This window comes from Passer montanus, unplaced genomic scaffold (assembly GCF_014805655.1).
Source record: "Passer montanus isolate IOZ18808 unplaced genomic scaffold, ASM1480565v1 scaffold6, whole genome shotgun sequence".
In the NCBI taxonomy this organism is placed as follows: Eukaryota; Metazoa; Chordata; class Aves; order Passeriformes; family Passeridae; genus Passer; species Passer montanus.
Window position 1 is genome coordinate 9,397,150 of NW_024371037.1, and position 27,724 is coordinate 9,424,873.

A 27,724-nucleotide genomic window follows, 5' to 3' on the forward strand; every position below is an offset into this window, starting at 1 on the left:
GTGAAAATCACTATTTTTATTTATAGGTGTTACAATACAATCACCATAAAACTTACAAGAACTGAACATAAGACTTGCATAGACTTTTCTTTAAAAATTAATTATTTTATTATTTTTTTCAGGCCAAAGACTCCCCATTCAGTGTTTGGCACAAAGACGTCTAAGAAGCTTCACTGTAGGTCTATAGTTATTAAATAAAAGAAAGAGCCACACATTTGGTTTATCTAGTAAGCAAAACTAATACACAGCTATGAATTTTTTCACACAAATACTGGAAGTTTTCTGGGAAAGACTTCTTCATGCTTTGGTTCAGAACTTGTAAATCAAAAGCAGGACCCATTTGCATAAATACATTCTTGGAAATGCATACAGTACTATGTGCCACATTCCTCTTGATAGAAGGCACAACTTAGGAAAGGAACATTCATGATATAAAACAGAAGCCAGTTCTGAAAGGCTAGAAGTGACACCCACTACTTCTGGCAATTTTTTTTTTGATCTAAGCAAGACCTGCTCTTATTTTCTAACACCAACACCCCGCACACCCAATCTATAACAAAACTTTAGTATTTGTAAAATTAAAGCTTTTCCAGACATGAACAATTGCAAAAAAAAAAACCATGAGCCAACATTTTTCTACTGGTGGAGTTACTTTCAAAACTAGACATGAGAAGTTACTATTCCCCAAGAACTCACGTCTCGAAACCAAAGAAATTATTGAAGGCAATTTTTTTTAAGTGTCATTCTCCCTGCATACTTAGTCAGGAAAACATGTACTTGGCAGTAAAACTCATCATTTTGTCTAAAGTGCTTGATGAAAGCAGAAAACCTATAAAAATGATAAATTAGTGAAACCAGAGGTGGAAGAGTTAAATTTATCATACAAAACAAGATAAATCGGAGCATTTTCACATTTTCTTGTTCCATTAGACAAGATACAGCAGAAAGATTCTTCACAGTGAAGAGCTCCCTTAGAATGTACAGAGTTTGTAACACATTTTTCTCTTACATTTCTGTGATATGAAGTAATTTGAAGTAAGACTCAGGAACAGTATTCCAAAAGAGAAAATATTATTATAGCTAAGAAATGAGGATTACATAGAAAGTTTTAGACATTTAAAAAAAAATCTTTGGGAAATGCTATTTAATACTTTCAATAATTTTAAATGCCCTGACACTATATATTTTACAGTAGAAATGCAAGAGCCTTTGGAACACAGCAATACTTGATTAGTTCTGTGCATGTCTTCTTTTAGGACATCATCTTTTCCTTACATCCCACTGAGCAGAAAAGCATTCCTTCCACAGATATGAACTTCTGGCCAATTAGACACTTGCTGCAACAGGAGCACAAGAAACATTCCCGCTTAGCATGCCAGTTGAAGTTGTTGTACGTTACACGCTGAACCTCTGGATCTATAGCATTGTGACAGCCTTGGCAGATCTGGTGAGAAATAAAACAACACTGAAATGAAGCACACACATGCTCTCTTCAGGTGCAATAAAAACTGGAATTCCTAAATGTTTTTGGAGGAGAGAGACAAGTATTAAAAGAAGCCTTTAAAAAAAGTCTCCAGCTTTAGATTTATTGTCTTTATTTTTGAAGTGTTTTGATTCAAATTCAGCTGAGGGCACAGAATAATAAAATGAACATGCAAGTTATTTGCTGCTGGGACTAAGCTTAGACAGTTAGGATGGTTAGGATTTCCCACTACCCAAATAATCATAAAAACCTTTTATGTCAAATGGCACAGATCTTCATATATTAACCTAAATATGTGAAGAGATTAGCTGCAAGTCTTCCTGTACATTGACAGCTCTGTGCTTATGCCAAATAATTAAGGGTTATGAGAAAGTCTTGAATGCAATTTATCTTAAAATCTAGTTGTTCACAAATTATAATTTAGATTGAGAAAGTTAAGAGGAAAAAAACAAGCCTCTCCAAAAAAACAATTCCTTACACCTACCTCAGAATATTAACTGCCAACTAGAGATGACTATTTTTTTCCTCTATTCACTATATAAATCACCTAGGTGCACATTAGACTGAGCCCCAACTAGTAGCTAGCTAACTTATAGCTATGAATGGACCATCATCTTAAATTAGTTTTCAGCATAACCACAAATCAAGAATTACCATTCTTTTCCAAACTTCCAGTTTTATCCTGTCCATCACACTCCTTTTTAACATGTGTGGGTAGAAATAAACGAAACAAAAGTACCTGAATTGCAGTATTTAACTACAGGCCTGTATTTAACAACTTGCCTGCCTAAAGTTGTGGGTTTTGGTTTCTTTTTCCTGAAGGGGAAGAAGATAACTGACTCAAGCCTAAATATTCAAATTATACTCTTCAGATACTCCCAGATTTAGAAAAAGTAAAAGTTTGAAGCTCCACAGACTTAAGTTCCCTTCCTTCACAAAACCAAGACATCTGTAAGGACCTTACCACAGCATGGTTCTTCATGTAGCAGGATTTGCAGACTGGCTTGTCATTCACTGTTATATAGGTTATCCCGGCCAAAACACAATCACAATCAAAACAGCAGAAGTGTTTCAGATGCCAGTTCTGCCCTTCCGCGAGAGTATATTCATTGCTGAATATCAGCTATGAGGAAGACAAAACAAGTGTACAAGTAAACAAGTACATTCATTTGAACAGTGTACCTTTCAATAAATCTAGCCTCTGGATGTTTTGTGATTTGCAAGGAACTCCCAGTGGTTCCACCATTGTTTGTTTCCTGAGAGCCTCCATGCTGCTCCCAAGAGCTCACAGATGCCAGAGACCCCAGGAGGACTGTTCCCTGTTCCTGCCCAGGGTCAGTTTGACCTTTAGTGTCCCTGATAAGGAAACAGCTGCATAAGTGTGACTTCTTGGAAGAATTTGCCCTCACATATCACATCCTATGTCCCTATAGATTGTGCAAAATCACCACTAAATCCAAAGCAAACTATGGCTTTTCTGAATGTGCAGTGTCCATACTGGTTTCAGTTCTTTGCAACTAAAATATCAACTATACTGGTGAAGGCGTATCATCTTCCTGCACTGAAATGTTTTAATAAAACTCCTAAACACTTATCAGGGGAGCAAACTTTTGTGCTAGAAGAAAGGACTAGGATATTTCCTACCTCATCACATCCAGCACAGCGGGGTCTTTCACTGTCACAATAATGTCTCCCACAATACAGGTTACCATTCTTCCAGAAATAGATCATGTCTACTAGAAGTTCACTGCAGGTGCAACAGACGAAACAACCTGGATGCCACAATTTGTCATATCCAGCACGTTCTGCATAGACAGCTGGGTCACCTTCCTTCATGTTCCGTTTGCAGTGATAGCAGGACTGGAAAGAGGTTATTACCAAGTTAGTTAAGTCTTTGAGAGCTATATTTATAAAAATTACATACTATTGATGTATTTAATAAGTTCCATCTTTCCAGACCGAAATTAAAGCATTAGTTTAATCCCACAAGTAGACAGCAGTGGTTGAGGATATACCTGTATTGTAGTTTAGGTTTAGCTAAGCCATTCAAGAGGATACACATCCATTGTCATAGCATTAGTGCTTCTTAAAAGGTTTGTTGTACTTTGCTGTATTCACATTCTGCAATTGCAGAGCAGTGTTTAAAGAAAACAACAGGCAATTAAAATTCATGTTATGTTCTGTAAACCTTACATGCTTAGGAACAAGGACAGAATAATGATCCTCCATCCAAGCTAACAACTATGGCTAGAATGCATGACAAGGAAATGGCTGTACTTATAGGTCATGAGAGGATCAAGCCATATCTGCATCACTGATGGGGAAAATAAAAAAAACAGAGAATATTTTAAACTGATTCTGCTTAAAGCTGTGTTTTAGGGATGCTAGTCACTCATGGCTGCTGTCCAACAGTCTGTGATTTTAGGACAGGAGCGTGACTATGGATAAACTACAAAGCACACATACACAGCTACACTACAAATAGTTCCAGAGACTTCACAATCAGTGTTCTGCCCTGTACCTGCCTACAGAGAGGGTCGTGCCATCAAGTAAAAAACCACAGATGATTTATGTTTCTGAAGCAAAATGTTTTTATCTACAGTTTAATCACCAGTTTGGCATTTCCTGCACTCCAGCTGGTCTGTGGACTGGGCTGAACATCCTGGGAAGGTTTTCCTCTATGACTCACATCAGCCACAAATGGCTTTGTGTGTTCATATAAAAATAAAATACATATAAAGTGCCTCGGCTACAAGGCATATTGATCAGATCTCAGATGCCTGACAATTTCAAAATATAGACAAAGCCACCAATAGAAGAACAACTTGGAACAGAAACAGAATGCAGAATGTAGGGAAATTAATGAAAGGGAAAGTTCAAATATACATGTATATAAAGGTTTCTGACCTTTCTACTTTAGACCTCATACTCCATGAGAAGTCCACTGGAAGGTTAAGTAGCTGCCCAGACCTAAGTCTAGGCAATGTGATCCACTTGCCTACCATTTACACAACTTTGTACCAGCTTTGGTAGTTAAAAGGTACATAAAAATTTCCTCCTTTACAAGATGAAAATATGCTAAGTACCTATTTTTCTTTAATTCAGGTTTCAGTCATGGTGAAAAAGCTTTGTATTTGTAAACACTGAGACAATTACTATAGGTACATTTACATTAACAGTGGAGGTATATTTACATTAATAGTGGAGACCTGGTTGTTAGTGTTGTTTGGTTTGCTTTTTATTTTTTATCAGGTTTCAAAGAAGTGCAGTCTATTCCCTAATGAATATTAATTTTTCAAGAAATTCTTTTTAGCACAGCTACAGGAATACAGCTTTCAAACTCAGTCTGAGAAACAAAGGAGAAGCAAATCTGATGAGCAAAAAAGCAGAACCAATAAAAAAAGTGTAGACATGGATGGCATTCTTCTGCTAAGTATTTAAGAGCTCTTCTGTATCAATTTATGCTGAACTGTCAAAAAGCAGTTGAGATAATACTAAATCATACAGCTGAAACAAAATCTTGTTGCAATAATTAGACCCCCCCGCCAAATACTTAAAAATAACATCTAAATCCTGATTACTTAACCCAGTGTAAACTCAGTACCTAACAACAGATAAGAAACCCAAATGTTCACTTATGCTATAAAGCACCTACAAGCCTCTTTCTAAATCACAGCCCACAGTGATAATACATGCTTGGCTTAAACTGCAGGAAGAATACTCAGGTACTGGAGTAAGAAAATTTTGGAAGTGATAAACAGGGGCAATGTAAAAAGCAAAGCACCTTCTGACACAATTACTCAAGAGGACAGAGTGCCTCCTACTATTGACTTATTATAGTCCAAAGCAGTTTGTCAGCAGGGCACAATGCAAGATGTCATTTCTGTAGGTCTTCCTTGAGGAGATAAGTTAAGAATTGCTACTGTGAAACTACACTAAACCAGCAGGAAAGGCTGATGTAAGACAGAATGACAGTAACCTAATCAAGCCATGGTAAAATAACCTGTTTCTTAGATTTTCCATAACAAGACAGCGACAAAAAAAAACAAAACAAAACAAAAAAACCAAAATAGCTACAGGTAACCAAATGGCACAGCTTGAAAATTTTTAGGGTAAGTGGTCATGTCCAAAGCTAAAACCTAAGTGCTGATTTTATATTTCACACCAGTAGTCATATATACTGTCAGATCAGAAACAAACAACAAAAACCACATCACTCCCCTCAATAATACCAAAAGCTACATTCTACAACCAATGTTAAGGAAACCTTTTTTTGCATCTAGAACTTGTATATTAATTTTCTGTAAGCAACCTGCAGACAGATGTTTTTAAGGATTCATACACATATTAGCAACATTTCTAGAAATCAACTTATAGTAGAGCTTTTCACACTCCTAAGTAATGTCTACCTCCACTAAACTGATTTAATGTTCCTTCAGTAATCCTACCCCTATTTTGAATTTTTAATTGGTAGTTGAGGTATGTACAGCAGTAGTTATGTCAGAAATACTTAATTAAGGATATAATTTTTGAAATATCAATGAAAACTGGGTAGTTTTATATACTTTGTTTTTTGTAGAGCTATTAGAAGGAGAAATCAGATGACACAAGAAAAAAAACTTGTAAGAAAATGGAGCTGAATATGAAAAGAAGGCTAGTCAAAAGAGCCATTGTATGGTTCAACTTGTTGGACACAGGATGGAGACATGTTACTTTATTATTCCCTAATTTAATTTCACTTGACAAATTTATCAAGTGGGTAATTTCAGTGCTTTTACAAAAAAGAGGCAAAAACAAGCTTCTAAAATTATACTAACTCTTCAAGAGGAAAAGAATGCAACTATTAGTCCATAAGATGACACAAACTTTTTGATTGTTATTCCATAAAAGCCACCCTAATATACTATCTCCAAGCTAACATGTTTTTGCACTGAGGATATAAGTGTCACCTAGGAAGTTATTTGCTGCAATGTATTAAATACTATCAGAACCCATGGCTCTATGCAGACATTCACAACATTTTCCAGTTCCTTCTTTCCCTCCCCAGATTTTTGCTATTCCAAAATAACAAGCAATCTAATTGGTTTAAAATGACCAAATAGAAAGTATATCAGATGATAATATACCTTTACATATACACCTTGCTTTATGTTTCCCTTCTTATACTTACATATTGAGATGCTTTTTGATTTGGGGACTTTTCCATTGTTCCAACAGCAGATGAGGTACCTCTGCCACCACCGTTTTTCAAGTTATTCTCATCAGGAGCTCTCACTTCCACATCACCAGGGAGCTTTAGATCTCCTACACCAAGTGCCTCTTTTTTGTACTTCTTCACAAATTGCTCCATATGCTTAACTTCACTGGGGGAAAGCTCGTGGCACTTTGAAGGATCCTGATCGTGAGCAGGCAGCTGCTTTGCCAACTGCTTCTTCCTGTATTGCGCGCCTTCCGAGCCAGCAACAGGCTGCTTCTCCCTGGGCAACATCTGCATGTACTGCTTAGCCTGAATCAGGAGGAATTACACATCAGATGGCACTTCAGCTACAGACCCATTCTCATAAGCAAACACAACTGAAGTAATCTCTACTGTTTTTAGCGACAGTCAAATTTGTCAAAAACAAGTTTTTCCATAAACATTAAGCTCCTGAAAAAGTAATAGAGATAAAATACAGCAGATGCATTAACTGGCTTCTTCCCAGAGTAAGAGAAAGACTCCTTTTTAAGCCTTTTACAACATACAGAAAAGAGTTATTACTTCTCTGAATAAATAACATTTACATGGCACCTTGTCTCTATCTATGAATACTGATCATGAGTACAGTCTTAGAAAAGTAGAAACTGAAATAATCTGCTTGGGGCATACAGCTCATTGAAGAAATAACTCTAGCTAAATCAAGAGAAAAAATAAAACCCCTAGTTTAAATAAAACCATGACAAGGCTAAAAATCAAATTGGTAACTGAATGTTAAATAAGTCTTAGATGCACAAGGTTTGATTAATTCACTGAAAAGGAATAATTTCAGATAATGTAATTCTGACATGGACTGCACAACATTTTGGTACAATAAATTAGTAATCAAAGTTTGAAAAGTGAAGCAAGATCCTCAGAAGGCTATCTACCATCTCATCTACTTCAGCTGAAAATATACTGGAAGAGAGCTGTTCTTTCAGATGTCAACACTGACCTTGTTCTTGCCATATACAGTAAAAGCCATAAGCAAGACTAAATGTTCCCCTTAACTTCAAACAATGATATAAATTGATGTGGTGTTAGGTATTGGTTTTTTTTTTCCCTTTAAGCCTATACTCCATGCAAATGTTTCAACTTCATTAAAATAAAAAAAGAAAAAAAGGAAATAAAAAAGAGAGCAAGTTACAGAAACTGGACTCCAGGGACTTAGTAGATAACTCTTAATCCTGCGTATTAAAAAATACCTCACCTCCCCAGGTTTTTAAGAATTTCTACAGAAAAACTTCCATAAAGCAAGATGACAGATGCAAGACTCATTAAACAGGCACCCTATTTTCAGTTTTGAGGAGGAAGAAAGGAAGACTACAAGAGGCAAGGTTATCCTTCCAGTAAGCTTTACTACTTTATCTCCCACCAACTCTTGCATTGAACACGAAAAAATGTGAGTTGGACTTACAAGTGTCTGATTCTGAACAGGAGGAGCCCACTCATAAGTCACAGTATCGATGGTTATGTTCTTCTTGGCTGGCACTGGGCTGGTCAGTATCATAACATTGCGTTTATACACGGGATTGCCATCATTCTTCAGCTTTGCAATGAGGGTTGTGTACTTTGTATCCTCAAGGAGTTTCCCCACTTTCCGATCTTCCTCACTGCTTGACGGGATATCATGCTCCTCCTGGCCACATTTGCAGTTGCGACATATTTTCCTGAAATTCACGGAAACAGCAACAAAATTACAATCTCACACCATCTTGGTGTGTAGTAACATCACTGGAACCCAAACCTTTGTTTTCAGTGCTTTGTTTAGGAAATATACACTTTTTCTGCAATATATCAAACACCTCCTTCATGTGTCCTGTTGTATTATTTACATTGTTTATTTACAGATACTGTTATCAGATAGATATCAGTCAACTACACTAATGCATTTTTCATATGAAGTTATGTAATTTCTTCAGTTACATCTCAGTACGGATCAAACACATACATATCCATTATCAGTCACCTACCAGATTTAGTGTAAGATAACTCCATACATCAACATGATTCCCCCAGCAATCATTTGCTTGGGATTTTAGTTTTTCAATTGCTCTTCATACATTCAAAGTTACACGCACTATACTATTTTCTTCATATGTATTTCACTGTATGCATGATATTTGGTTATCACTGGGTTGCTATTGCCTGGAAACAAATATTTCCAAGAAAGGAAGAAAATGCATAGACATATGAAAAGTATAATTGCATCAAGTTCTGTTCAAAGCACAGAATTTAAAGAGAAGATGAAAGAAAAGTTAAAGGCTTATATGGATAAAGGCTTTCAAAACAGCTCTGAACCAAGTCAGAAGTACTCTGGCACATGCTGCAGAGAGACTTTTCACAGAAAACAGCCTTAAAAGGTAGAAGTATATCTACTTCCTTGGATATAAATTATATTCTTTCATATACAACATACTTCAACTGCTTTGGCTAACGAATATTAGAAAGTAATTTGTTACCTGAAGTATAATTAAACAATTCACATATAATGAACAGAACCTTGGATTAGACAAGCTAGTTCACTATTTATTAACAGCACCTCCAGAACTTCAGTTCAAAGCAGTCAGCCAGAAATCAGTGAAACTAGATGTTAACTAAAGGTTCTTATTACAGACTAAGAAAACATACCAACCTTCTGGATCTCTAGAGTTTGAAGGGGAATGAGCAGTGTTTCACCCCATTATTTATCCTTCATACAACAAATAGAATAAACTATTAGCTATAAAATGCTTCTGAATCCTGCCTGCCAAAAGTCATCAAACTCTAACATTGTTCTGCATCTTGCTTTATATGGCCTTGAAGGCAGGTTAGGTACCTTAAGATATATCACAGGAACACAACAAGACCATGCCATGACTACAGCAAGCCCCTGAGGTAATGGGAAAGGAAGGAGGACCTTTAATTGGCAACCTGAAGTGATACACAGCCAGCCCCAAACATATGCTCTCTATGTGAACACCAGTTTAGAATGTGGGGTACTAACATTTCAGTGTGGTGGATGCTGCACTGGTCATTTGGATACACAGAAAACATACATTGTGGTAATTTCAGTTATAAAGCCCACTCCAAATAAAAATACCTAAACTCTAAAAATGAGCCACTCATGCAAAAATAAGAATGTTAAGTAGAAGTGACTTCACTTTGCAACACAAATACCTAAAGAGATCACTGAGATGTAGACTCAGCTTCCAACTCATTTTCACAACAGGAAAGATGTACAGAATTTCAAAGCTGATACTTACCTGAACAGCTACTATACACTAATCACTTTGCAATCTCCCAGTTTACCAAAACATTCCAGCATGAACTAGCATTTCCCACTAAGCTTAAGCTTCACTATGCATCTCAAGCACTCGAAACATTAAATCTTTCAAGATCTTCAACATCTGTCTACACAAGTCCTTTACATAGCTAATACTTAAAGACTATTTAATATACTAATAAAGCAATTCATATTCACTTTGCTCATCTTTTATGGCATGCATGTGATTATACCTTATTACCAATTCTCAGTCACATCTTTTTTGAGATCTAATACCAGGTGACAGAATCAGACCTTGCTTTTTGCAGATTTAGTGATTTACATCATGATCACCATGCAGCTTTATGCCTCAAAGCACACAGGCCACTGGAATTGAAGCAGTTTGTCCATCCAAACTAAACACTTTATTTACTCTTATAACTTAAGTCTTTAGCAACAGTAACACTCAGTTTTAGTCTTGTGTCTTGATAGGATGTGATTTAACAACACTGGTGAAGACCAGACATTCTTTGGCTCCCTGCACAGACTTATGCAATTGAAGTACAATCATGCTGTCCAGAACTGCTCTGCTTGCAAGACAGACCTCAGTAAGAACAGTTCATACTGCTGTATTGCCTGTGTGGTCAAAAGTGCCACATGACACAGGCTGCACATTCTACCCCCACTACAGCATCCAACCACAGCAAAGCAGCATTGACAGCAGTGAAAGACCAGACCACCCTCTACAAGCTGTGGTGGAATTCATCCTAAGACTTTCATGTGTGCTGGGAAAGCCATAAGAGCACCTTATTTTTGCTCATGTTATGTCACAAAATTGCATCTTTACTCCTAATAGTATTCCTTCAGAATAGCTTAGAAATCCTGTTTCTACTTTCCATTAGATGAACACTGTAACTCACTACTGTTATTATTCTTGGTCTCACAAGAAGGCTTAACATTTCACTGACTGCAGTATCTGTGAGAGATTTTTTTTTTGCTTTCCTCATAAAGAGGTAGTGGTAAAGAAGTGAAAGCATGCAATTTATTTTTAGGTCCTTCCTGCGACTCACTGTGAAAACTGGCATAAAACTACTGTGCTTTATACTTGCATTGAAAATAATGAGGTACTCCCTAATCTTCCCCACTAGGAACCCACTGAAATTAAGAATTTGACTGTGTACATTTCAATCAAATCTCCTTGCTCTTTCAAAATGAAATGAATAATTCTTTGCAAAGGTTTGCAAGAAGCTGTCACAGGGGATATGTTACAAGCGTAATAGTGGCCTTGGCATTAGAACTTGTGCACCATTATGCCTCTCAATACAGGACAAAACAATACAGAAAGAATATGGAGAATGCTGAGTCACAACCGATGTCAGCATATCTCAGCAAATCCCCCATGGCTGTTACCATTTCCCATGCTCCCCAACATTCCCCCTGGACCTCAGCCACATGAAGATGTCCATACAGGTGCTAAGAGCCCAAAAAAGTATCCTGTCCTGATTTATAATCTTTCCTCTTGAATAATTTCCTGCACGAGAAGATATCCAGTTGATACATACATAACTGTTCCTGAACAATACTGTTCACAATTTAGTCCTAACTTCTTCACTAGTTGCCACAGCACAATCCTGCTCATTAGTCACTCACTGTCCCCTCTGAAGAAGGTATATGGCCAATGAATTCTCTTTAGAATAGATTGGCTGGTAATTTTTTTTTACTGTATATTTTGGGGTATCTAGTATATAGTAAGGAGGTGTTGGGGACTCCTCCTTCTGTTTTCACAGCTCTCGGGACCTCAAAGCACAGCAACATCCTGTCGTCCCCCCCATTCCAGCAATTTAAAAAGCTTTTCTCACTCAAAACATGGAAGATAGGGAGAAAACTTCAAAATCTGTGGAATGAAAAGTTTGGTATCGCTGTAAAGACAGGTCTATTAGGTAATGCCTTGATAGCAGGTCTTCAGTAGTTAGAAAGAACAAGGAAGAAAGGTATGGAGATTCCATTCTCTCTAGTGATGAATTCCTGTGTCCTGAATGTCTACTGACATGAAGGATCAAAGACTTCCAGTTCCTTCTCCAAAATCAAATATAAGTCATCCTCCTGATTGCCTACGTTTCAGTGTATGGAGAAGAAAAAGATGGATCATGATCCTTTCTATGCTGGCTCCTGGTGACAGGAGGCAGCAGCTGCAAGCACAGAGAAATCCTCAACAAAGACCTGGCAAGTTGGAGGCTTGTGCCCTCCATGCAGAATGGCTAATCTCCTCCTATCACAGAATCAGAAATCCAGATGGTCTGAATATCTCCAGTGAGGGAAACTCCACAGCCTCTCTGGGCAACCTGTTCCAGTGCTTGGTCACCTGCACAATAAAGAAGTTCTTCCTCATATTTACGTGGAACTTCCTGTGCAGCAGTTTCTGCCCATTGCCCTTTGTCTTATTGCTCAGCACCACCAAGCTGAGCATAGCTCCATCCTTTTGACACCCTCCCTTAAGATACTGATAGACATTGATGAGGTCCCCTCACTTCTTGAAGCTGAACAGGCCCAGCTCCCTCAGCCTTTCCTCCTGAGAGACTTGCTCCAAGATGCTCCAGCCCTTTAATCATCTTTGCTGCCCTCCACCAAACCCATTCCAGGAACTCCATGTCTCTCTTGTACTGAGAAGCACAGACTAGGACATGAAGAATGCACCTCAGAACACCACTGGCCTTCTTGGCCCCCAGAGCATACTGCTGGCTCAGGGAGAGCTTGTATTCCACAGGATGCCCAGGTCCTTCTCCACAGAGCTGCTTTCTAGCAGGTCAGCCTTCAGCCTGCGCTGGTGCATGGCATTCTTCTTTCCCAGGTGCAGAACCCTGCATTTGCCTTTGCATTTCAGATGGTTTTCCTCCACCCATCTCTCCAACCTCTCAAAATCCTTCTGAAGGGCTGCACAGGATTCTAGCATATTGGCCACTCCTCCCAGCTCTGCATCATCAGTGAAATCAGTGAGAATGCACTTTGCTTCATCATCCAAGTCTATGATTTTATGATTCCTTCTGTTATGTTTTCTTGCTCTTTATGTAGCTATAAGTAATTGCCACTGCTTTGAACTGCATCTCACTGCTTCCCTGTCAGCTGTAGTATCAGAAAATCTTAAAGCCAACTTATGGCTCTCCTGCCTTCCACATACTCTATCTGTGCAGAGATGCCACATGATGAAAATGATCATTCCCAAGCTTAAGAGTCTTGTTTTCAGAGATTTATTTTAACATCTTGGGAAGTCACAGAGGGGACAGTTACCACTTTCTGGTATATATGCAACCAAGATAAATCAGAACCTTCTCTTCTGTTTTCAGCAACTTCTCACTCCTGTCCCCATAGTTCCCTCTAGTGGGAAATACATTCCCAAAGAGCAATATGTAACTGAGAAGCGATCTCTTACATCCAGCCTGACCCACTGGACATGTGTGGAGGCTGTTTTGCAGCCTAAAATAAATCTAACACCTAAATTAAAAATACCTTCTCCACCTTCTGCTGCTGTTATACTTGGACAGAAGCATGATTATGAAGACTATTTTAAAAGCAAAAGCTGTTAACACACTAAGATAAACCAGACAATTGTTAACCATTCAACTACCATTGTAGATCACATCTCTGATTTTATTCATTTCTTATTCAGCTTGCAACACTGAGGCTATCAGAACTTCAAAACTTAGGAATAAATTTTACTAAAGGCTTGGTTTACCACTATTTCTATACTAGCCTCAATTTACAGCTCTGTGCCTAGAAAACCTGCCCATACAGCATGGCAAGATTTATAGCACAAATGTCTTAAAACAGTATGTTCCATCCCAGGAGAGATCTATTCCAAATACTCTCAGTATACAGAAGAAGGCTGTAGTAACTCCTTGTAAAGCTCTGCTACTAGATAGGTACATGTGGGTTTTTTTGTGCACTTTACAATCTGACTCCCTAGAGGAAAAATTGAGGGTCTTTTGTATGGAAGTACAAAAAGAAATGACACGTTGGCTCTTTGAGGAGCAGCATTTTCCTGCATCAGACCAGGAGCTGCGCGATGTGCCGAAGCTCCTCGGCCGTCCCCAGGAGAGGGCAGTGTCAGCCTCGCACAGCCCGCGGCAGCTCCGCGCCCGGCACACGCTGCGCTACTGCCCCGCTGGCTGGGCTGCATCCGCCTCCTGTGGAGGTCACTGTCTTCACAATGCCCTACAGAGCTGTGCTCTGGGCTTCTGGCTAAAACAGCCCTGACAGGACTTGTTAGTACTGAGCACTTCCGGCACAAAGTCAAGGCTTCCCCGTTTCTGAACTCTGCCCCCACCCCACCTCGGCAAGTGGAAAAGCTGGGAAGGAGCACGTTTGACTCAAATTGGTCAGCAGGGTTTAAATACTCTATAATGAAAAGCGATAAAACAGAAATAGAGGATGAAGACAGCATTTCTGACTTCTTAAGTCCTTACTGCTTGGAGACTGGCTGGGCATCCATGTGCTGGTGGGAGAGGGCCAGTGATTCCCTTTGCAGCACTTGCTCACCCACCACTGCACCCATTAAACTGACTATTTCAACCCATGAGTCACCTCACTTTTGTTTCTCCTTTTTTGTCTCCCACCCTGATGTCTGGGACAGACAGTCAGCAGTTGTATGGGTGTATGGGTGCTGACCAAGGTCAATCCCTACCCCCAATTATTCTCCCAACATGTAACTGTTTCTCTAATTACAATTCTTACTTCAACATGTGTCTTACAAGTAGCAATTAAGTAAGTGGGTAAACTTGAACTGATTTTGATTATTCATGTTACAAGACAATACTCTGTCCATTTGTGCTAGTAGTTTGTTCCTACTTAAAACAGTTTCAGATTTAAAGGCTAACAACTAAGTAAAAAGATATTTGGGAAGCAATGTGATCCATTCAAGTGGTGAACTAAGGAAATGTATGCATCATGCAGAGCATATTAATATATTTTTCCCTTTGAAAACTATTTACTCTACTTTCGGTAGAAAGTAACACAATTTCTCATCTAACAATGGATAAACACTATTAACTGTTGCACTTTTGAAAAATTCTCTTTTATTGCAGTACTTACATGAATTCTGTTTTATTTAATATTACTTCTACACATGACCCCTCAGTGATGCAGTGGATATTGAAAAAGTCCTTCCATAAATTATTTCTTTTATCTTTAGATGATCACATTTACCTACTAGTGCATAAACACTTCTTGGTATTTGTAAGTTGTTTCTAGTTGTTTCTATAGCTACATATTACAGATAAGAATACAGCTTCTTCATTGTGTATCAACTTATAACACTTTTTTGCTAGGTTTTGGGGTTTTTTTGCCTGATTATTTTCTAAGCAGTCTCATCTGCAGTCAAATATTTGGGTGAAGATGTAAAATTTCCTAGGCCTTATCAGCACCTAATGTCACTACAGCTACCTCATAAAACAAAACAAAATTCTACTGCAAATGCAACTTTCACTCCAGCTAGGTAGCACTGGTTAAACGCAATAATTTTCATTGATAGTATGTGCTAGTATTATTAACAGCTATTTTTCTGTTCTTTTCAGGCTTTTCCCTTTGAGAGGGACCTTTTTTCTAAAAAATCAGAATTACTAAGCTTCATCTTAGAGCATGTCCAGTATTATGAGTGAAATGGGCTAGCAATACATAAATGCATTAATATAAAAATATACATATTGTTTCAGTAAAGCAAGAAAGTTCTTAATGGAATAGAAAGTTTCTGCAAAAGTAAGGACAGACTATTTACTGTGATCATCAGCTCACTGATTTAGGAACAGTACACCATCCAAAGCTCAGTATTATCTAATTTATCTGAATTTATGTGACACACAAGTGACACCTCCTCCCCATCTAATAAGTTATAGGTGTACACAAAGTTACAAATATTTTTAAAATAATTTTACATAGCATCTCAGATCAAAGCTTATGTATTTGGTCAGGAGTTGAAAAGCATTTTATTACAGAGAGAAAACACACTTCTTCCCTGTCATGTCTCTTACAGTAAGGCTGGACATTTTTACAAATCTACTTCAATTGTTTAGTCAGCTAAAGCAAATGCTGCAGTAGAAGTACCACCATTCACTTCAGGGCAGATAAAATGCATGTTCACAAGTGATTAGATACACTGTTGTAATGCATCTGGGAATTTCTGGCCCTGAACCATTGTCAGCTTTTCAGAAACATCTTAACAGTTTAATTGAGAGAGAGAACAAAAATAGTTACTTAGACATTTGCATACACATGTCAAGGTCTGCATTGCTGAATCACAGCTTAGGATACATTTGGTGTCACTTACCTCCAGAAATGAAGCTCAAATCCTTCACACTTTTCCTTGCATTTTGCTGTTGTAATGCATCTGAGAATTTCTGGCCCTGAACCATGTCAGCTTTTTAGAAACATCTTAACAGTTTAATTGAGAGAGAGAACAAAAATAGTTACTTAGACATTTGCATACACATGTCAAGGTCTGCATTGCTGAATCACAGCTTAGGATACATTTGGTGTCACTTACCTCCAGAAATGAAGCTCAAATCCTTCACACTTTTCCTTGCATTTTAAGCAGGGGGCACCAAATCCTTCCTCATGGCCCAAGCCCATCTGTGTACAGATAAAGATGACTACAGTCAGCTTCAAGTATTATGGTGCATGAATGATCTTACTGATGCCTTTATAATCTGCAATCAACAGCTAAAGCAAAAGATAAAGCATTTGACTAAGCTGACATAAGGACAGCATGTGGGGTGCACTCACCTTCCTATTGTACCTATACAAGTAGCAGTGGAAATCGACAGCTAAAGCAAAAGATTAAGCATTTGACATAAGGACAGCCTGTGGGGTGCACTCACCTTCCTATTGTACCTATACAAGTAGCAGTGGCCACTCAATCCTCTACACAGGACTGAGCTAAGAAGGCAGAGGTAGCCTTAGTACTTTTCTGGTGATGTTTCTCCCCAACCCAACTTGCTCTACAAACTTCACACGAGCAAAGAAGCAGATTCTTTGCAGCATTTCCTTAGGTCTAAGGCTGTGAATCAGAGTAACTGAGGTCACAAGACCTCAAGTCAAAGGACATTTAATCCAGTTATCTGGACAAAGTAATTTACAGTATATGACTTGGCAAAATACAGGAGACCAAGAAATAAACAGACCCTAGATTTAGTTGCACTAACCTCGAATAAAGGAAACAACTAAGTGGCTTGTCTAGTATTTCCAAGTATATTTGAGGCTACTCTGATAGTGACTGAGAGTAACATATACCTTTTACAATTACATTTCAGCTGGACTCATACCAGCTGACTTTCTGAGGGGAAAGAGAAACAGCACAGTTAGCAAAATCAATGACCAGAAGCGGTATGTGAAGGGTTTCAAAAGGATTGATGACCAATTCATAATGCAGAGGAAATATCACAGACAACAGTGCAGAGTAAAAATGTTCACACAATATATTAACACATCGCCAAATTTAACTGAGTAACAGCCACTTGTAAGTTTGAGGTGATAAATATGAAGCATGATAACTTACACATTCATATAACACAGTAAAATTAAAGTGTCTCACTCCAGCACTTAAAACCTTTGAGGAACACGGCTCTCAAATCAGACAGATGAAGGACTATGGAAATGTGGCCACAGCTGGGTATGCAGGCTCATGCCCAACATGCAGAGAGGAACCCATCCCTACACCCCATGCAGCAGGAGGAGTGCTCCCAACTAGCTGCAGGTAGAAACAGCTCGCCTGCACTTTAGCTTTTACCATGAATGGAAATGGAGCTAGAACTGACAAGTTCTGGTACTAACTTTAGTTCTGGCAACAACACAATGTCAAAGTTAATTATATGTGGTGATAGTGTTTTATTATTAAGTTTTCCATTTACTGAGAGAAATCATACAATTATTGTTGTATGAACAAGGATATAAACCAGGACAACATTTCAACTTGGTTGCTGTCCAAAATAAAGAACAGATTATTCACAAACCACTTGTTTAAAACAGAACACATGGTAAAATGCAGGGAATACCATGTTTTCGGTTACTTTATAATTAAAAGGATCACTGCCTCAGCAATCATCAGACATCCCTGAGGAAAACTACCCTGAAGATCGTGTCTAAATAAGAAGAATGAGGTATGTTGGCAGCTATTAAGCTACTGCAGGGATGGACAGAAGGTCACGACATTATTTCTTCCATATCTGAAAGATGAAATACAAGCTGGCTGTGATCATGGTGACATCTTCATCAACCTAAGGGCTTATGAAGTCCACATGTTATAGGTGCTAACCTGAATCCTACCAGTATATGTGTAAAATAAGCATAACTTTGAAGATTAGGTTCTTCATTCACTACGCTTTTGAGCTAATTGGTTAATAAAAATTCATCTGAAGATGAGCATTTATAGGACACTTTTCATCTGGAATTCAGAGATCTCCCATATACACATACACACACACACACACCACAAATCACAAAAAAACTGAGCACTCTTCCCAATTCACACTCAAAGAGAATAAGATATTGACCAGGATGTTTTCTAAAGGAAAAAAGGAAGATAAAGCAAAGCAACACAAAACAACTTCTTTTTTTTTGAGGGGGTGGTAGGGGAAGGAGGAAAAGACAGGTTGGTTTTCATTTGGTGGTGTTTGTCCTTGATTTTAGTGTCATCCTCTCTAAAAAGTTGTTAAACTTAAAATATGATTGCACTGCCCTCATAAACAAACAAAACTCCCCCAAAACCCCAATCTGCCCTCTTCCCCCCCAAAAAAGACAACATGAACTCATTCTCTCTTGCTGTTGCTTCAGTTACAAACTGTCATTACTTCTTTATGCTCAGGCTCTCCCTTCCTTCAAAAAGAGTGGAATGAGAAGAAAGAGAAATAATCATAAATTCATTAGTACTGCAATTATATTTAGAAACATAGGATCACTTGTAACACTTATACTGTTTTATACTACTGAGGAATAAGCTTGGCATTTCAAGAATTCCCAAAGCAGCATCTAAAATTCATGTAAGAAATATAAAAAAAGTGCAAAAACCAATTTCCAAGCCTCCTAACATTTAAGGGTTTATTTAAGCTAAAAAAAAACCCTCTTCAGAAACAAATTAAGGAGAGGAAATATGTGCTGTCTAAATGCTCCACCCAGAACATACCCTCTGCAGACCACAGGGACAACAACCAGTCAGCCTACTTGCACTTTCACAGCCTGCAGTCTTAGTACAGATTTCTTTAGATATACTGCATTCTATATCCCCTCCCCAGAAATAAAGAGCACACCATTAAGTAAATGCTTGTGTAGCTCCAGACAAATAAACTGAATTAGCAAATGAGAGAGATTTGTTTTGAAACGGGCTTTTCAGTTTGCTATGAAACAGAAAGAAGGGAATTACCTTTCTATACACAATGGCTGGGCACCTTATGGAAAAGGTTCAGCTCATGACTGAAAGGCACATTAAAGACCAAACTAGATGTGATTCTAGATGCACACACAGCCTCAGCCTTTGTTCTGACAGAGAAACTACATGGTTGCTTGCCAAAAATTAAGATATAAAACAGCCAAACTCAAAAGCACTGTGGGGTATTGTTATCCACCAGAGTCCTGTAACAGGACATCCTTCAGCTGTAAGAAAGCATCAGCCTCAGAAATTTTCTTCTTCAGCAGCCAGTTCAGCTATAGTTTAGGAAATTCAGAAAGCCTAAAACTTCAGTGTGATCCTTCTTTAGAGCTACCCATATCTATCTCCATGTCTTCTGCAGAACATGGCCAGCTCCAAGCAGAAACACCCAGAGATACAGAGCAAGCTGAGCCCTGGAGAGGTAATGCATGTCTGGAACAGCAGGGAACCCATTTTCCCTATAAATGGAGTTATGGGAGAAATGGCACAGATAGGTCAGCTGAATCCCACCAGAAGGCGAAGGTACCTGTCTGTCTACCACCATTAATTTTCATTTTACAGCAAAAGCTAACAAAACCCATCTGGTATTACTAAAATACCCAGCACTGATTTAAACAGCCTGAGTACAGAAGATGATGTAACGATGACTGAGAATCATCCATTGCACGCTGCTTCAAGATTCCATAGTACCCAAGGGCAAAAAGCTTTAAGTGGTTACAGCCAAGTGACAATTGGTGAAAGACTGTCCATTTCAGTTCACACAGGAATCTAGTGACAAAAGCTGGCTCACTTTACTGTAAGGAGGGAGTCATGCATAGAAGCTTACTATCATCTTAAAAACCCAAATGATCATATTCAAGTGTCTAAGAGTTTGTTCAGAAGTGCAAGAGAAACAGCAGTTTCCATGAAACAGTTTAAACCTGACTTATCAGAAGGGCATATTCTTAAGTTTATTGAACATTTTTTATCTCCTCAGTCCCACCATGAGACCAGAATTAGCTCAGGCTTCAGCTGCTTTTCCTTCCTCACTCCAAGAGGACTCCTGTACCACCAGACAGGTGAGCTTCACCCTGCCACAGACAGTAAGACACAATACTTGTACTTAGCCTCTGCAAAAGACCAAAAACCCTTCCAGTGTTACAGATCCCTCCAGAATTTGAAAGGATGCGGCTATACAGTGAGAATGCTGTCATTAACTGAGAATGCTGTCATTAATGGATTGCAGCAATTAATAGTGAGCCTCAGATCAGAACCAAATCCTCTTCACTATCCTTTTTGCAGAGCTTTCTCCTGTGCTTGAAGGTGCTCCAAGCACAGAATTGAAGTGATCCATGCTAAAGCTATTCTTAGATTTATCATAAAATCCTAGGAATGTTCTGGTTTGAAGATTAGTTAACTATTGATCTATTTGGATGTTTGAGTGGGAAAGCACCTGTAGAGAACAACAGATTTCTAGTACATCTTAATGTGCTTTAGGCACTTTCAAAGAAGAGAAGGTAAAGCAGGAAGGACAAACAAAAAAAACCCCCAAACATAAGAAATCTCACTGCTGTGCATGCTCTGTTGCTGAGATCTGATCTAATATCACTATATTCTGTACCATCAGAAGTCTTCTCTAACAGGGAAACACAACAAATGGAAAATTGAAATAGGTTACAGCATTTAACTTTAAAAACAGAAGAGCAATGATACTTCTTATGATTCCAGAATGAAAAAAAGAACAAAACACTACAAAAGACACAGGAATATCTGGACAATGCTTGTAAAAAACTTTGACAGACACTGTATGAGAAGGAAAAAAAAAAATCACATCTGTAACGAAGAGCAGTATGTTAGAAATCACTTTATATTTGTTTTTAGCATGTCTATTAAAATTGATGGCAAGTGTGACCCTGTTTGTTTTTTTAATGTGTGTTTTGATTTAGGGAAAGGTTGACTGGAATTGAGAACCCTGGGTACAGAAGTCCATTTTGCACAGAAAGAAGGATGCCAAAAAGTGGTTCCATCCAATAAAAATATTTGGAAGATGATCTAGACAGGCAGAGGAATAAATCAAGGAGCTGAAGTAGCTGGATAGTACAAAAGTCCCAGGAATTTATTTTATTGTGGTACCCTCTACTAAATACCAAATAGCTCAGAATTTAAATATTTAAGACACTGCTACATAGTGTACCTTCAAAAGGCTAAGAGCTATCAAAGACAGCTCAGCTGGATAGAAAAGAAGTGCTGTTATTCACGAAGTCCAGCATTACACTAAGTTTGAATGCAGCTGACACACACTCTAACACGATCTGTAAACCTCCAACACAACACTACCCATCATGCAGAACTGCAGAGGCTAAATATTTAAGACACTGCTACATAGTGTACCTTCAAAAGGCTAAGAGCTATCAAAGACAGCTCAGCTGGATAGAAAAGAAGTGCTGTTATTCACGAAGTCCAGCATTACACTAGCTAAGTCTGAATGCAGCCAACACACACTACAACATGATCTGTAAACCTTGAACACAACACTACCCATCATGCAGAACTGCAGAGGCATTTTCACAATTCTCCATGTATTTTGTTTGGACATCAACACTCATACCCAGTTGTGTTCTCTAACATTAGGTTTTGAGAAGCAGACCTGGAAACCTACACATTCATTTTTAGGAGCTTTAGTCATGCAGGGAAGTGCATGCTTTTTTTCTGCTTTTAAAAGCTGTAGCTAGACAACCTCACACTGAAAACAAGGCACAAATAAAGAGTTAAAAACAACAAAAAATTCCCCAACAAAACCAGGAATACATACACAGCAGTACTGTGGTACAGTTAGATCTGGTGTATTCTGGAAGTATCATGACAGAAGCCTCCTCCCTCCTTTACCCTGTTCATTTGACCAAGTTTGAGATACTATCTAACATGTGTCACATGCTCTCATCTTAACAGCTCTGCTCTTCCTGAAGGTCTCCAAGACCTAAAAGAACGCCATCAACTTTGGTCAGCAAAAACTATGTATGTGAGGGATTTGTACATATACATCCCTATAAAAAACCATCCACATATATATATACACACAACCCATACACATAAGTATTAGTTATACATAATTTAAACATACATATCTATTTAGATTGTAAAATGCAATTTTAAAATATACTACATTATAGATATTTACATCTACACCCTCTGAACTTTGTATCTGCTAGGAAGAAGATAGTAATTTGCATGACATGTTCAATATACTTTCTTGAAGTAAAAAAAGTAATTTTAAGCAACTTTTACCAATAAAATTTCATTGAAAATTGCTAATCATCATTACTATTACTTACGTAGAGAAAAACAAACTTTTTTTTTCCAGAACAACTGCAGAGTCTGATTTTTGTTACTTTTATGACAGAATACTGCAACTCAAAGTAAGTTAATTTTCCTCCTTGCTGCAAAATACTTGGTTTATAATTATATCCTATCAAAGAAACTTTCATCTGATCTTAAAAGTCATGCAGTCCTGCATTCAAACAGTTTCCTGACTTGCTATTCAGGCATTTCATGATATTTTATAGTCAGACACCAGGGGAGTACTTTTACTATAGGAAAAAAATATTAAGAGTCAGAAAGTTTGCCATATTTGCCAAGCTGCTATCCAGGAATGCTGGACAAAAAAATATCTAGAGGTGTGGACTCAGACAGGTGCTCCAAAAAATTATTCACATAACTTTTTTTAAAACGTTGATTGGGGGAAAAACCCTCAAACCCCACAACTTATCCAGCAAGCAGTTAGTTTCTTTGTGAACAAAACTGAAGTAGATTTTCTCATATCTACAAAAATGATTTCATTCTTCCACTTTCAGGCAAAACTCACCCCTGAATAGAAGTACACTTCCTTGATCTTACTATACACATGAAACAGCAAAAAAAGATCTACTATAATGGGTTTCCATAGCAGTAACACCAAAACAAACAGTGACCTCAACAGGAAGTGCAGCTCAGCAGACATTACTAAATCATGCTTTGCAAAACACAGAAAAGTGGACTTTGCTAAGTCATCAGCCTTAATGATCTTTGATAAATGAACGGTGAATAGAGTATGTATAGGAGCAATGTCTAAAACACTCAGTGTTTGGTTTTCCAACTGTAACAGAACAAACTAAGTCTCGCGCCATTGAAAAACAGCCACACACAAATTCCACACTAGAGGAGTTGCACCTCTACCCTCCCCCCCCCAAACTGCCCTGCCTCTTCTCCATTGCAGGCAAATTTCTTTTTATAAAGCAAGTATTATACTGTGAAAGTTTATAGAGAACAGACTCACTGCCAGATTCTTATTTTCTCTAGTGAAGCATGAGACGGTGCTGGCAGCACGGCTGAAAAGCAGGACCGTGACCTACTGATTCATTTTACCAAGTTCACAGAGGTGGCAGACAGGGCAGGAATCCAGGCTGTAAGAACAAAGTTCTGCTAGAGTATTCAACACAAAGCATTAAATCTTTATGTTCCCAATAGCCTCAAAGCAAGGTCTGAGAACACAGCATATATTGTATTTGGGAGAAACAGTGGTCTGTTTCTTGCACAAGTACTTTTCAAGCTGGAGATCCTGTTCTTACCCTTCAGCTCTGTTGTGCAATTGTTTTATACAAATGCTATCTTCAGGATCCTCAAATGCAAGAGCAAATCTAATTCCCCCTGAGAAAAAGGAGAAAACTGTACAGTTTACCGTAAATTTGAAAGGAAAATTGTAACAGACCAGGAAAGTCTTAGACTTAGTATTCACAAGGCAGCCAAAAAGACACTATTCACTGCCTAGATATTTGCCAGTTACTTAATAGCTCTAAAAGGCATGGTGAACAGAGTACAAAATTTACATGACCACACATTTGCATATGTTCTGCATACATATTGCTCAGTGCAGAAAGTTCACGCTGAGATTTCTGTTCTGGCAGGCTGTGGCTGTCCAGAGCCCAGGATTCAGACCAAGCGAGACATCTGGCTACACAGCAGTACTGATTCCTTTGGCCACTTATTAAGACAGCAAGATGAGTTTTACAACACATGAAAGAAACCAAACAGAAGAGAAATTAAAAGCCTGAGCCAAAGTAACTGTGCCCTTAAGTTTCCTTCAGAAGAGTATGTTCAACAGGGCTGCTGCTTTTCTGTCATGAGACAAAGTATGTAAGGTATCCACTGCTGGAAGGATGGGTTAGAAATTGTGGAAGGTGGGGCAGTAGCTCTTCCTGCTAAAGAACAGGTACATTGTTGGAGTCCTCGTGGTCTTGTACTGGAGGGAAGCAATTCCAATCAGACAGACTCTGATAGTACTGCTGCATTTGGAGAAAAAAACCCCACCAAACCTAATATCAGCAATGAAAACAGACTTTCTCTGAGTGCTTTTTTTTGTTCGCACAAACCTAGACATGTAGATATAAATGTATGTAGTAGCTTTCCAAACAGAAAATACAGAAGCTCAAAAATGAAGAATGGACTCATGGATTACTGACACTTACAGAAATCTTAGGAATGTCACCTTGGAAACTTCATCTATCAGGTTTCCCAGAAACGGAAAACATTCCATCATATTACCCTGTACAGTTATAAATTAGCAGTTGTGAGCAGGGGAAGAAGCTTTTCTACAGCACCAGCTGAGTGTCTGAGCCTCCACACCACATGCTGTTCCAAGAGGCATTCATTTCCTTCTGCTCTGCTGAACACCAGGGCTACAGAATAGCCAACATCTAAACTCAGAGTTCAAAAATGCAATGGAATTAGTTATCTGGGAACAACATGACAATTCCTGCTTTCTTCTGCCCAGTGTTACAGGAAATTCCTGCCCAACAGGCAGATTAACCACTCACCATTCCATAATATTTAACAGGTTATTTGCCAAGCAACAAATACATACAAGTCACTAGAAAAGAAAAGGTTACATAAAGTACATTTTGGAGGAGAACTCAAGCTATTTTGCTCCAGGGTGCAAGACAAAGACAGGTGAGAACTACAGAATGTGGTAAAGCAACCCATTGCTGCTAATGGACTAAAAATCTGATACAGGCATCTCCACCTCAGGACAAGTTTCTTCTAAAAGACAAGTAGTTCACTGGTTCTGATAATCTTGACTTGACAGTTCTCAGAATGTTCTTCCACCTTTCAAGAAAGAAGGAAGTTCTCAAAAAAGGAGGGAAGCATAAAGATAAAACAAACAGGTTGAGAATTGGAATTAAAGGACAGAAAAGGAAGACATGCAAGTTGACAAGAAACTGTTATTCTATTCGGTGTACAACATTCAAGACATTTTGATTGAATAAATTTTGGTAGTTAAAAAAGAAGACTTTTGTACCAAACTCACTGGTACCTAGTAAAGCTTCCCAGTTCTCCCTGTAGGAACTTTCAGAGAGCCTCTTCTATTCTCCTGGAAAATGAGCTTCATCCCAGTTACAAAGAGAAAGAAGTTGAGAAGATGTGAGCAAGGGAGTGGAGACAGTGCAATAATAGACAATTTTCTCAATATACATGTAGCAGAAACAGAGAAAACGTGATGGTTTTCAATCATAGATATCTCTGCATATTTACACTAAAGCAGAGCAGAATAGAAATACTACTTTAATAAAACAGAGCTTTGCTGATTTCTTTTGTGACACTAGCTTTTGTGTCTATTTGAGCGGGTTCAGAAAAGTCTTCAGGAATCTTCGAAGTTGATGAAGAAAAGAAAGAAAAATATGGCAAAATAGTCAAATAAATTTAAAACACACACAACTACCCAATAATTACAGAGTAATTTCAAGCAAATGTTTAACAGCTACAAGTTCACTTAAATCAAGACTCCATTATCAGCAGAATTTTATCAGTCACACCCCATATTTATTTTCTCTTTAGATGAATAAATTCTGAATTAGAATGCTCTATCTTCCACAAATATGCGTCTCCCACCTCCTGGACTTCAAAAACCTTCCACCAAACAAGCTCTCTGATGCTATCAAGTTTAAGTTCTAAACTGTGCTTAGAAAATACAAGCAAATCTACTCAAAAAGCTTATTTTCACTGTATACAAGGAGTCACAGAAGGGGAACAACTCTGTGCACACAACCAGCTTCTAAAGACAGCAATAGTGTTCAGTACACCCATTCATACACTGACGATGACTGGGGATTGAGATAGGCAGTTCCTCCAAAGCAGGATCCTCACCCAAGTGACACTATCACATGGTGACATCACTTGAAGCAAGCTGTAATTCCAGGCCACCCATTGCTAGCATTTAGCCTTAACAGGTAGCTTTCCACACTACACAACTACTTCCACCCCCGAGTCAGTTTCTAGCCTGCAAGCTGGAAAAGCACACAGGTATACAAAAGTGCATATGTGTATTTTAAAACAAGTCGCTGGCTTTAAGTAAAACAATTCAGGAATAAACTCCCCACACATTCATACAAAATGCATTTCAAAAGACTACTTTTCACATATCAGTGAAGATTATGTACAGATTTAAGCCATGTTCACATCTAAAACTCCTTTTTCCCTTATCAAATAGTATCAAAACAGATAGTACAAATGAATTTTTAATTTTAAAAAAAGTCAGTGCTTTAGCACTACATTTAATTTGTGGAAGAACTAGAAGCAAAGACTTAAAAGATTATCCTACATGAAGTCAGTTTTACATGGTTAGTTTTGGAAACGGATTCAATACAATTGGGTTACCTATCACTTTCTTTTACTTACCTTTTGTTTCTTGCCAGTTTGATGCAACTAACTAGTCAATATACATTTAAAAATAAAGAAAAATCAAGCCCAGGCTTCTCGCTCAAGGTGATAATCCACAGGAACGCTGATAACACTTGTAAGGAGTCAGTCACATCACAGGTCTGAAATGAATCACTAACATAACCACAGAGACTCGGCTGTTTGTAATTTACGTTTCATACCTGCATACACAGCGCACGCACATGAAAACAACCACCAGATCCCGGGGGCTCTCTGGGGGAGCGCACACACGTTTTACCTGCATGACAGCGCAGCCGTACGTCCCCTCCCGGGGCTCCAGCCCGCGGCGGGGAGCCCGGCCGTGAGCGCAGGGGGCACGGGCAGACCGCCCTCCTGCCACGGGGCCCGGCCGGGAGCGCCGGGAACGGCTGATCCCGGCGCCCGAGGCGCGACCCCAGGGCAGTCCCCGCGGGGGCTGCAGCGCCGAGGCGGGTCCGCCGCTCCCCAGAGAGCGGGCAGCGGCGTGCGCGGCAGATACCCCGGCGGGCAGCCCCCTTACCTTCTTCACTTTATTCTCCAGGTTCATGGCGGGGCGGGTCGGGCTCTGAGGCAGCTCCCACGGCGGAGTCCCGGCTCGCGCGCTCCGCGGCGCTCAAACTTCCGCTGCCCTGCGGCAGTGGCTGCAGC

At 38.8% G+C, this 27,724-nt stretch overlaps 1 protein-coding gene across 2 annotated transcripts; it reads right to left on the minus strand.

The window, feature by feature from the left end:
• TES (testin LIM domain protein) lies at nt 1–27,724 on the minus strand. 2 transcript variants are annotated; one of them, XM_039726982.1, is made up of 8 exons: nt 23,953–24,474; nt 23,661–23,787; nt 16,493–16,578; nt 8,134–8,386; nt 6,654–6,989; nt 3,128–3,343; nt 2,448–2,606; nt 1–1,444 (listed from the first exon to the last, which is right to left on the minus strand). In XM_039726982.1, exons 3-8 carry the CDS (start codon nt 16,576–16,578, stop codon nt 1,253–1,255), a joined length of 1,242 nt encoding a protein of 413 aa, XP_039582916.1. In that variant the 5' UTR covers nt 23,661–23,787; nt 23,953–24,474; the 3' UTR covers nt 1–1,252. The 2 variants fall into 2 exon arrangements, with proteins under 2 accessions (XP_039582916.1, XP_039582915.1); XM_039726981.1 differs by lacking the exons at nt 23,661–23,787; nt 23,953–24,474 and adding an exon at nt 27,597–27,724.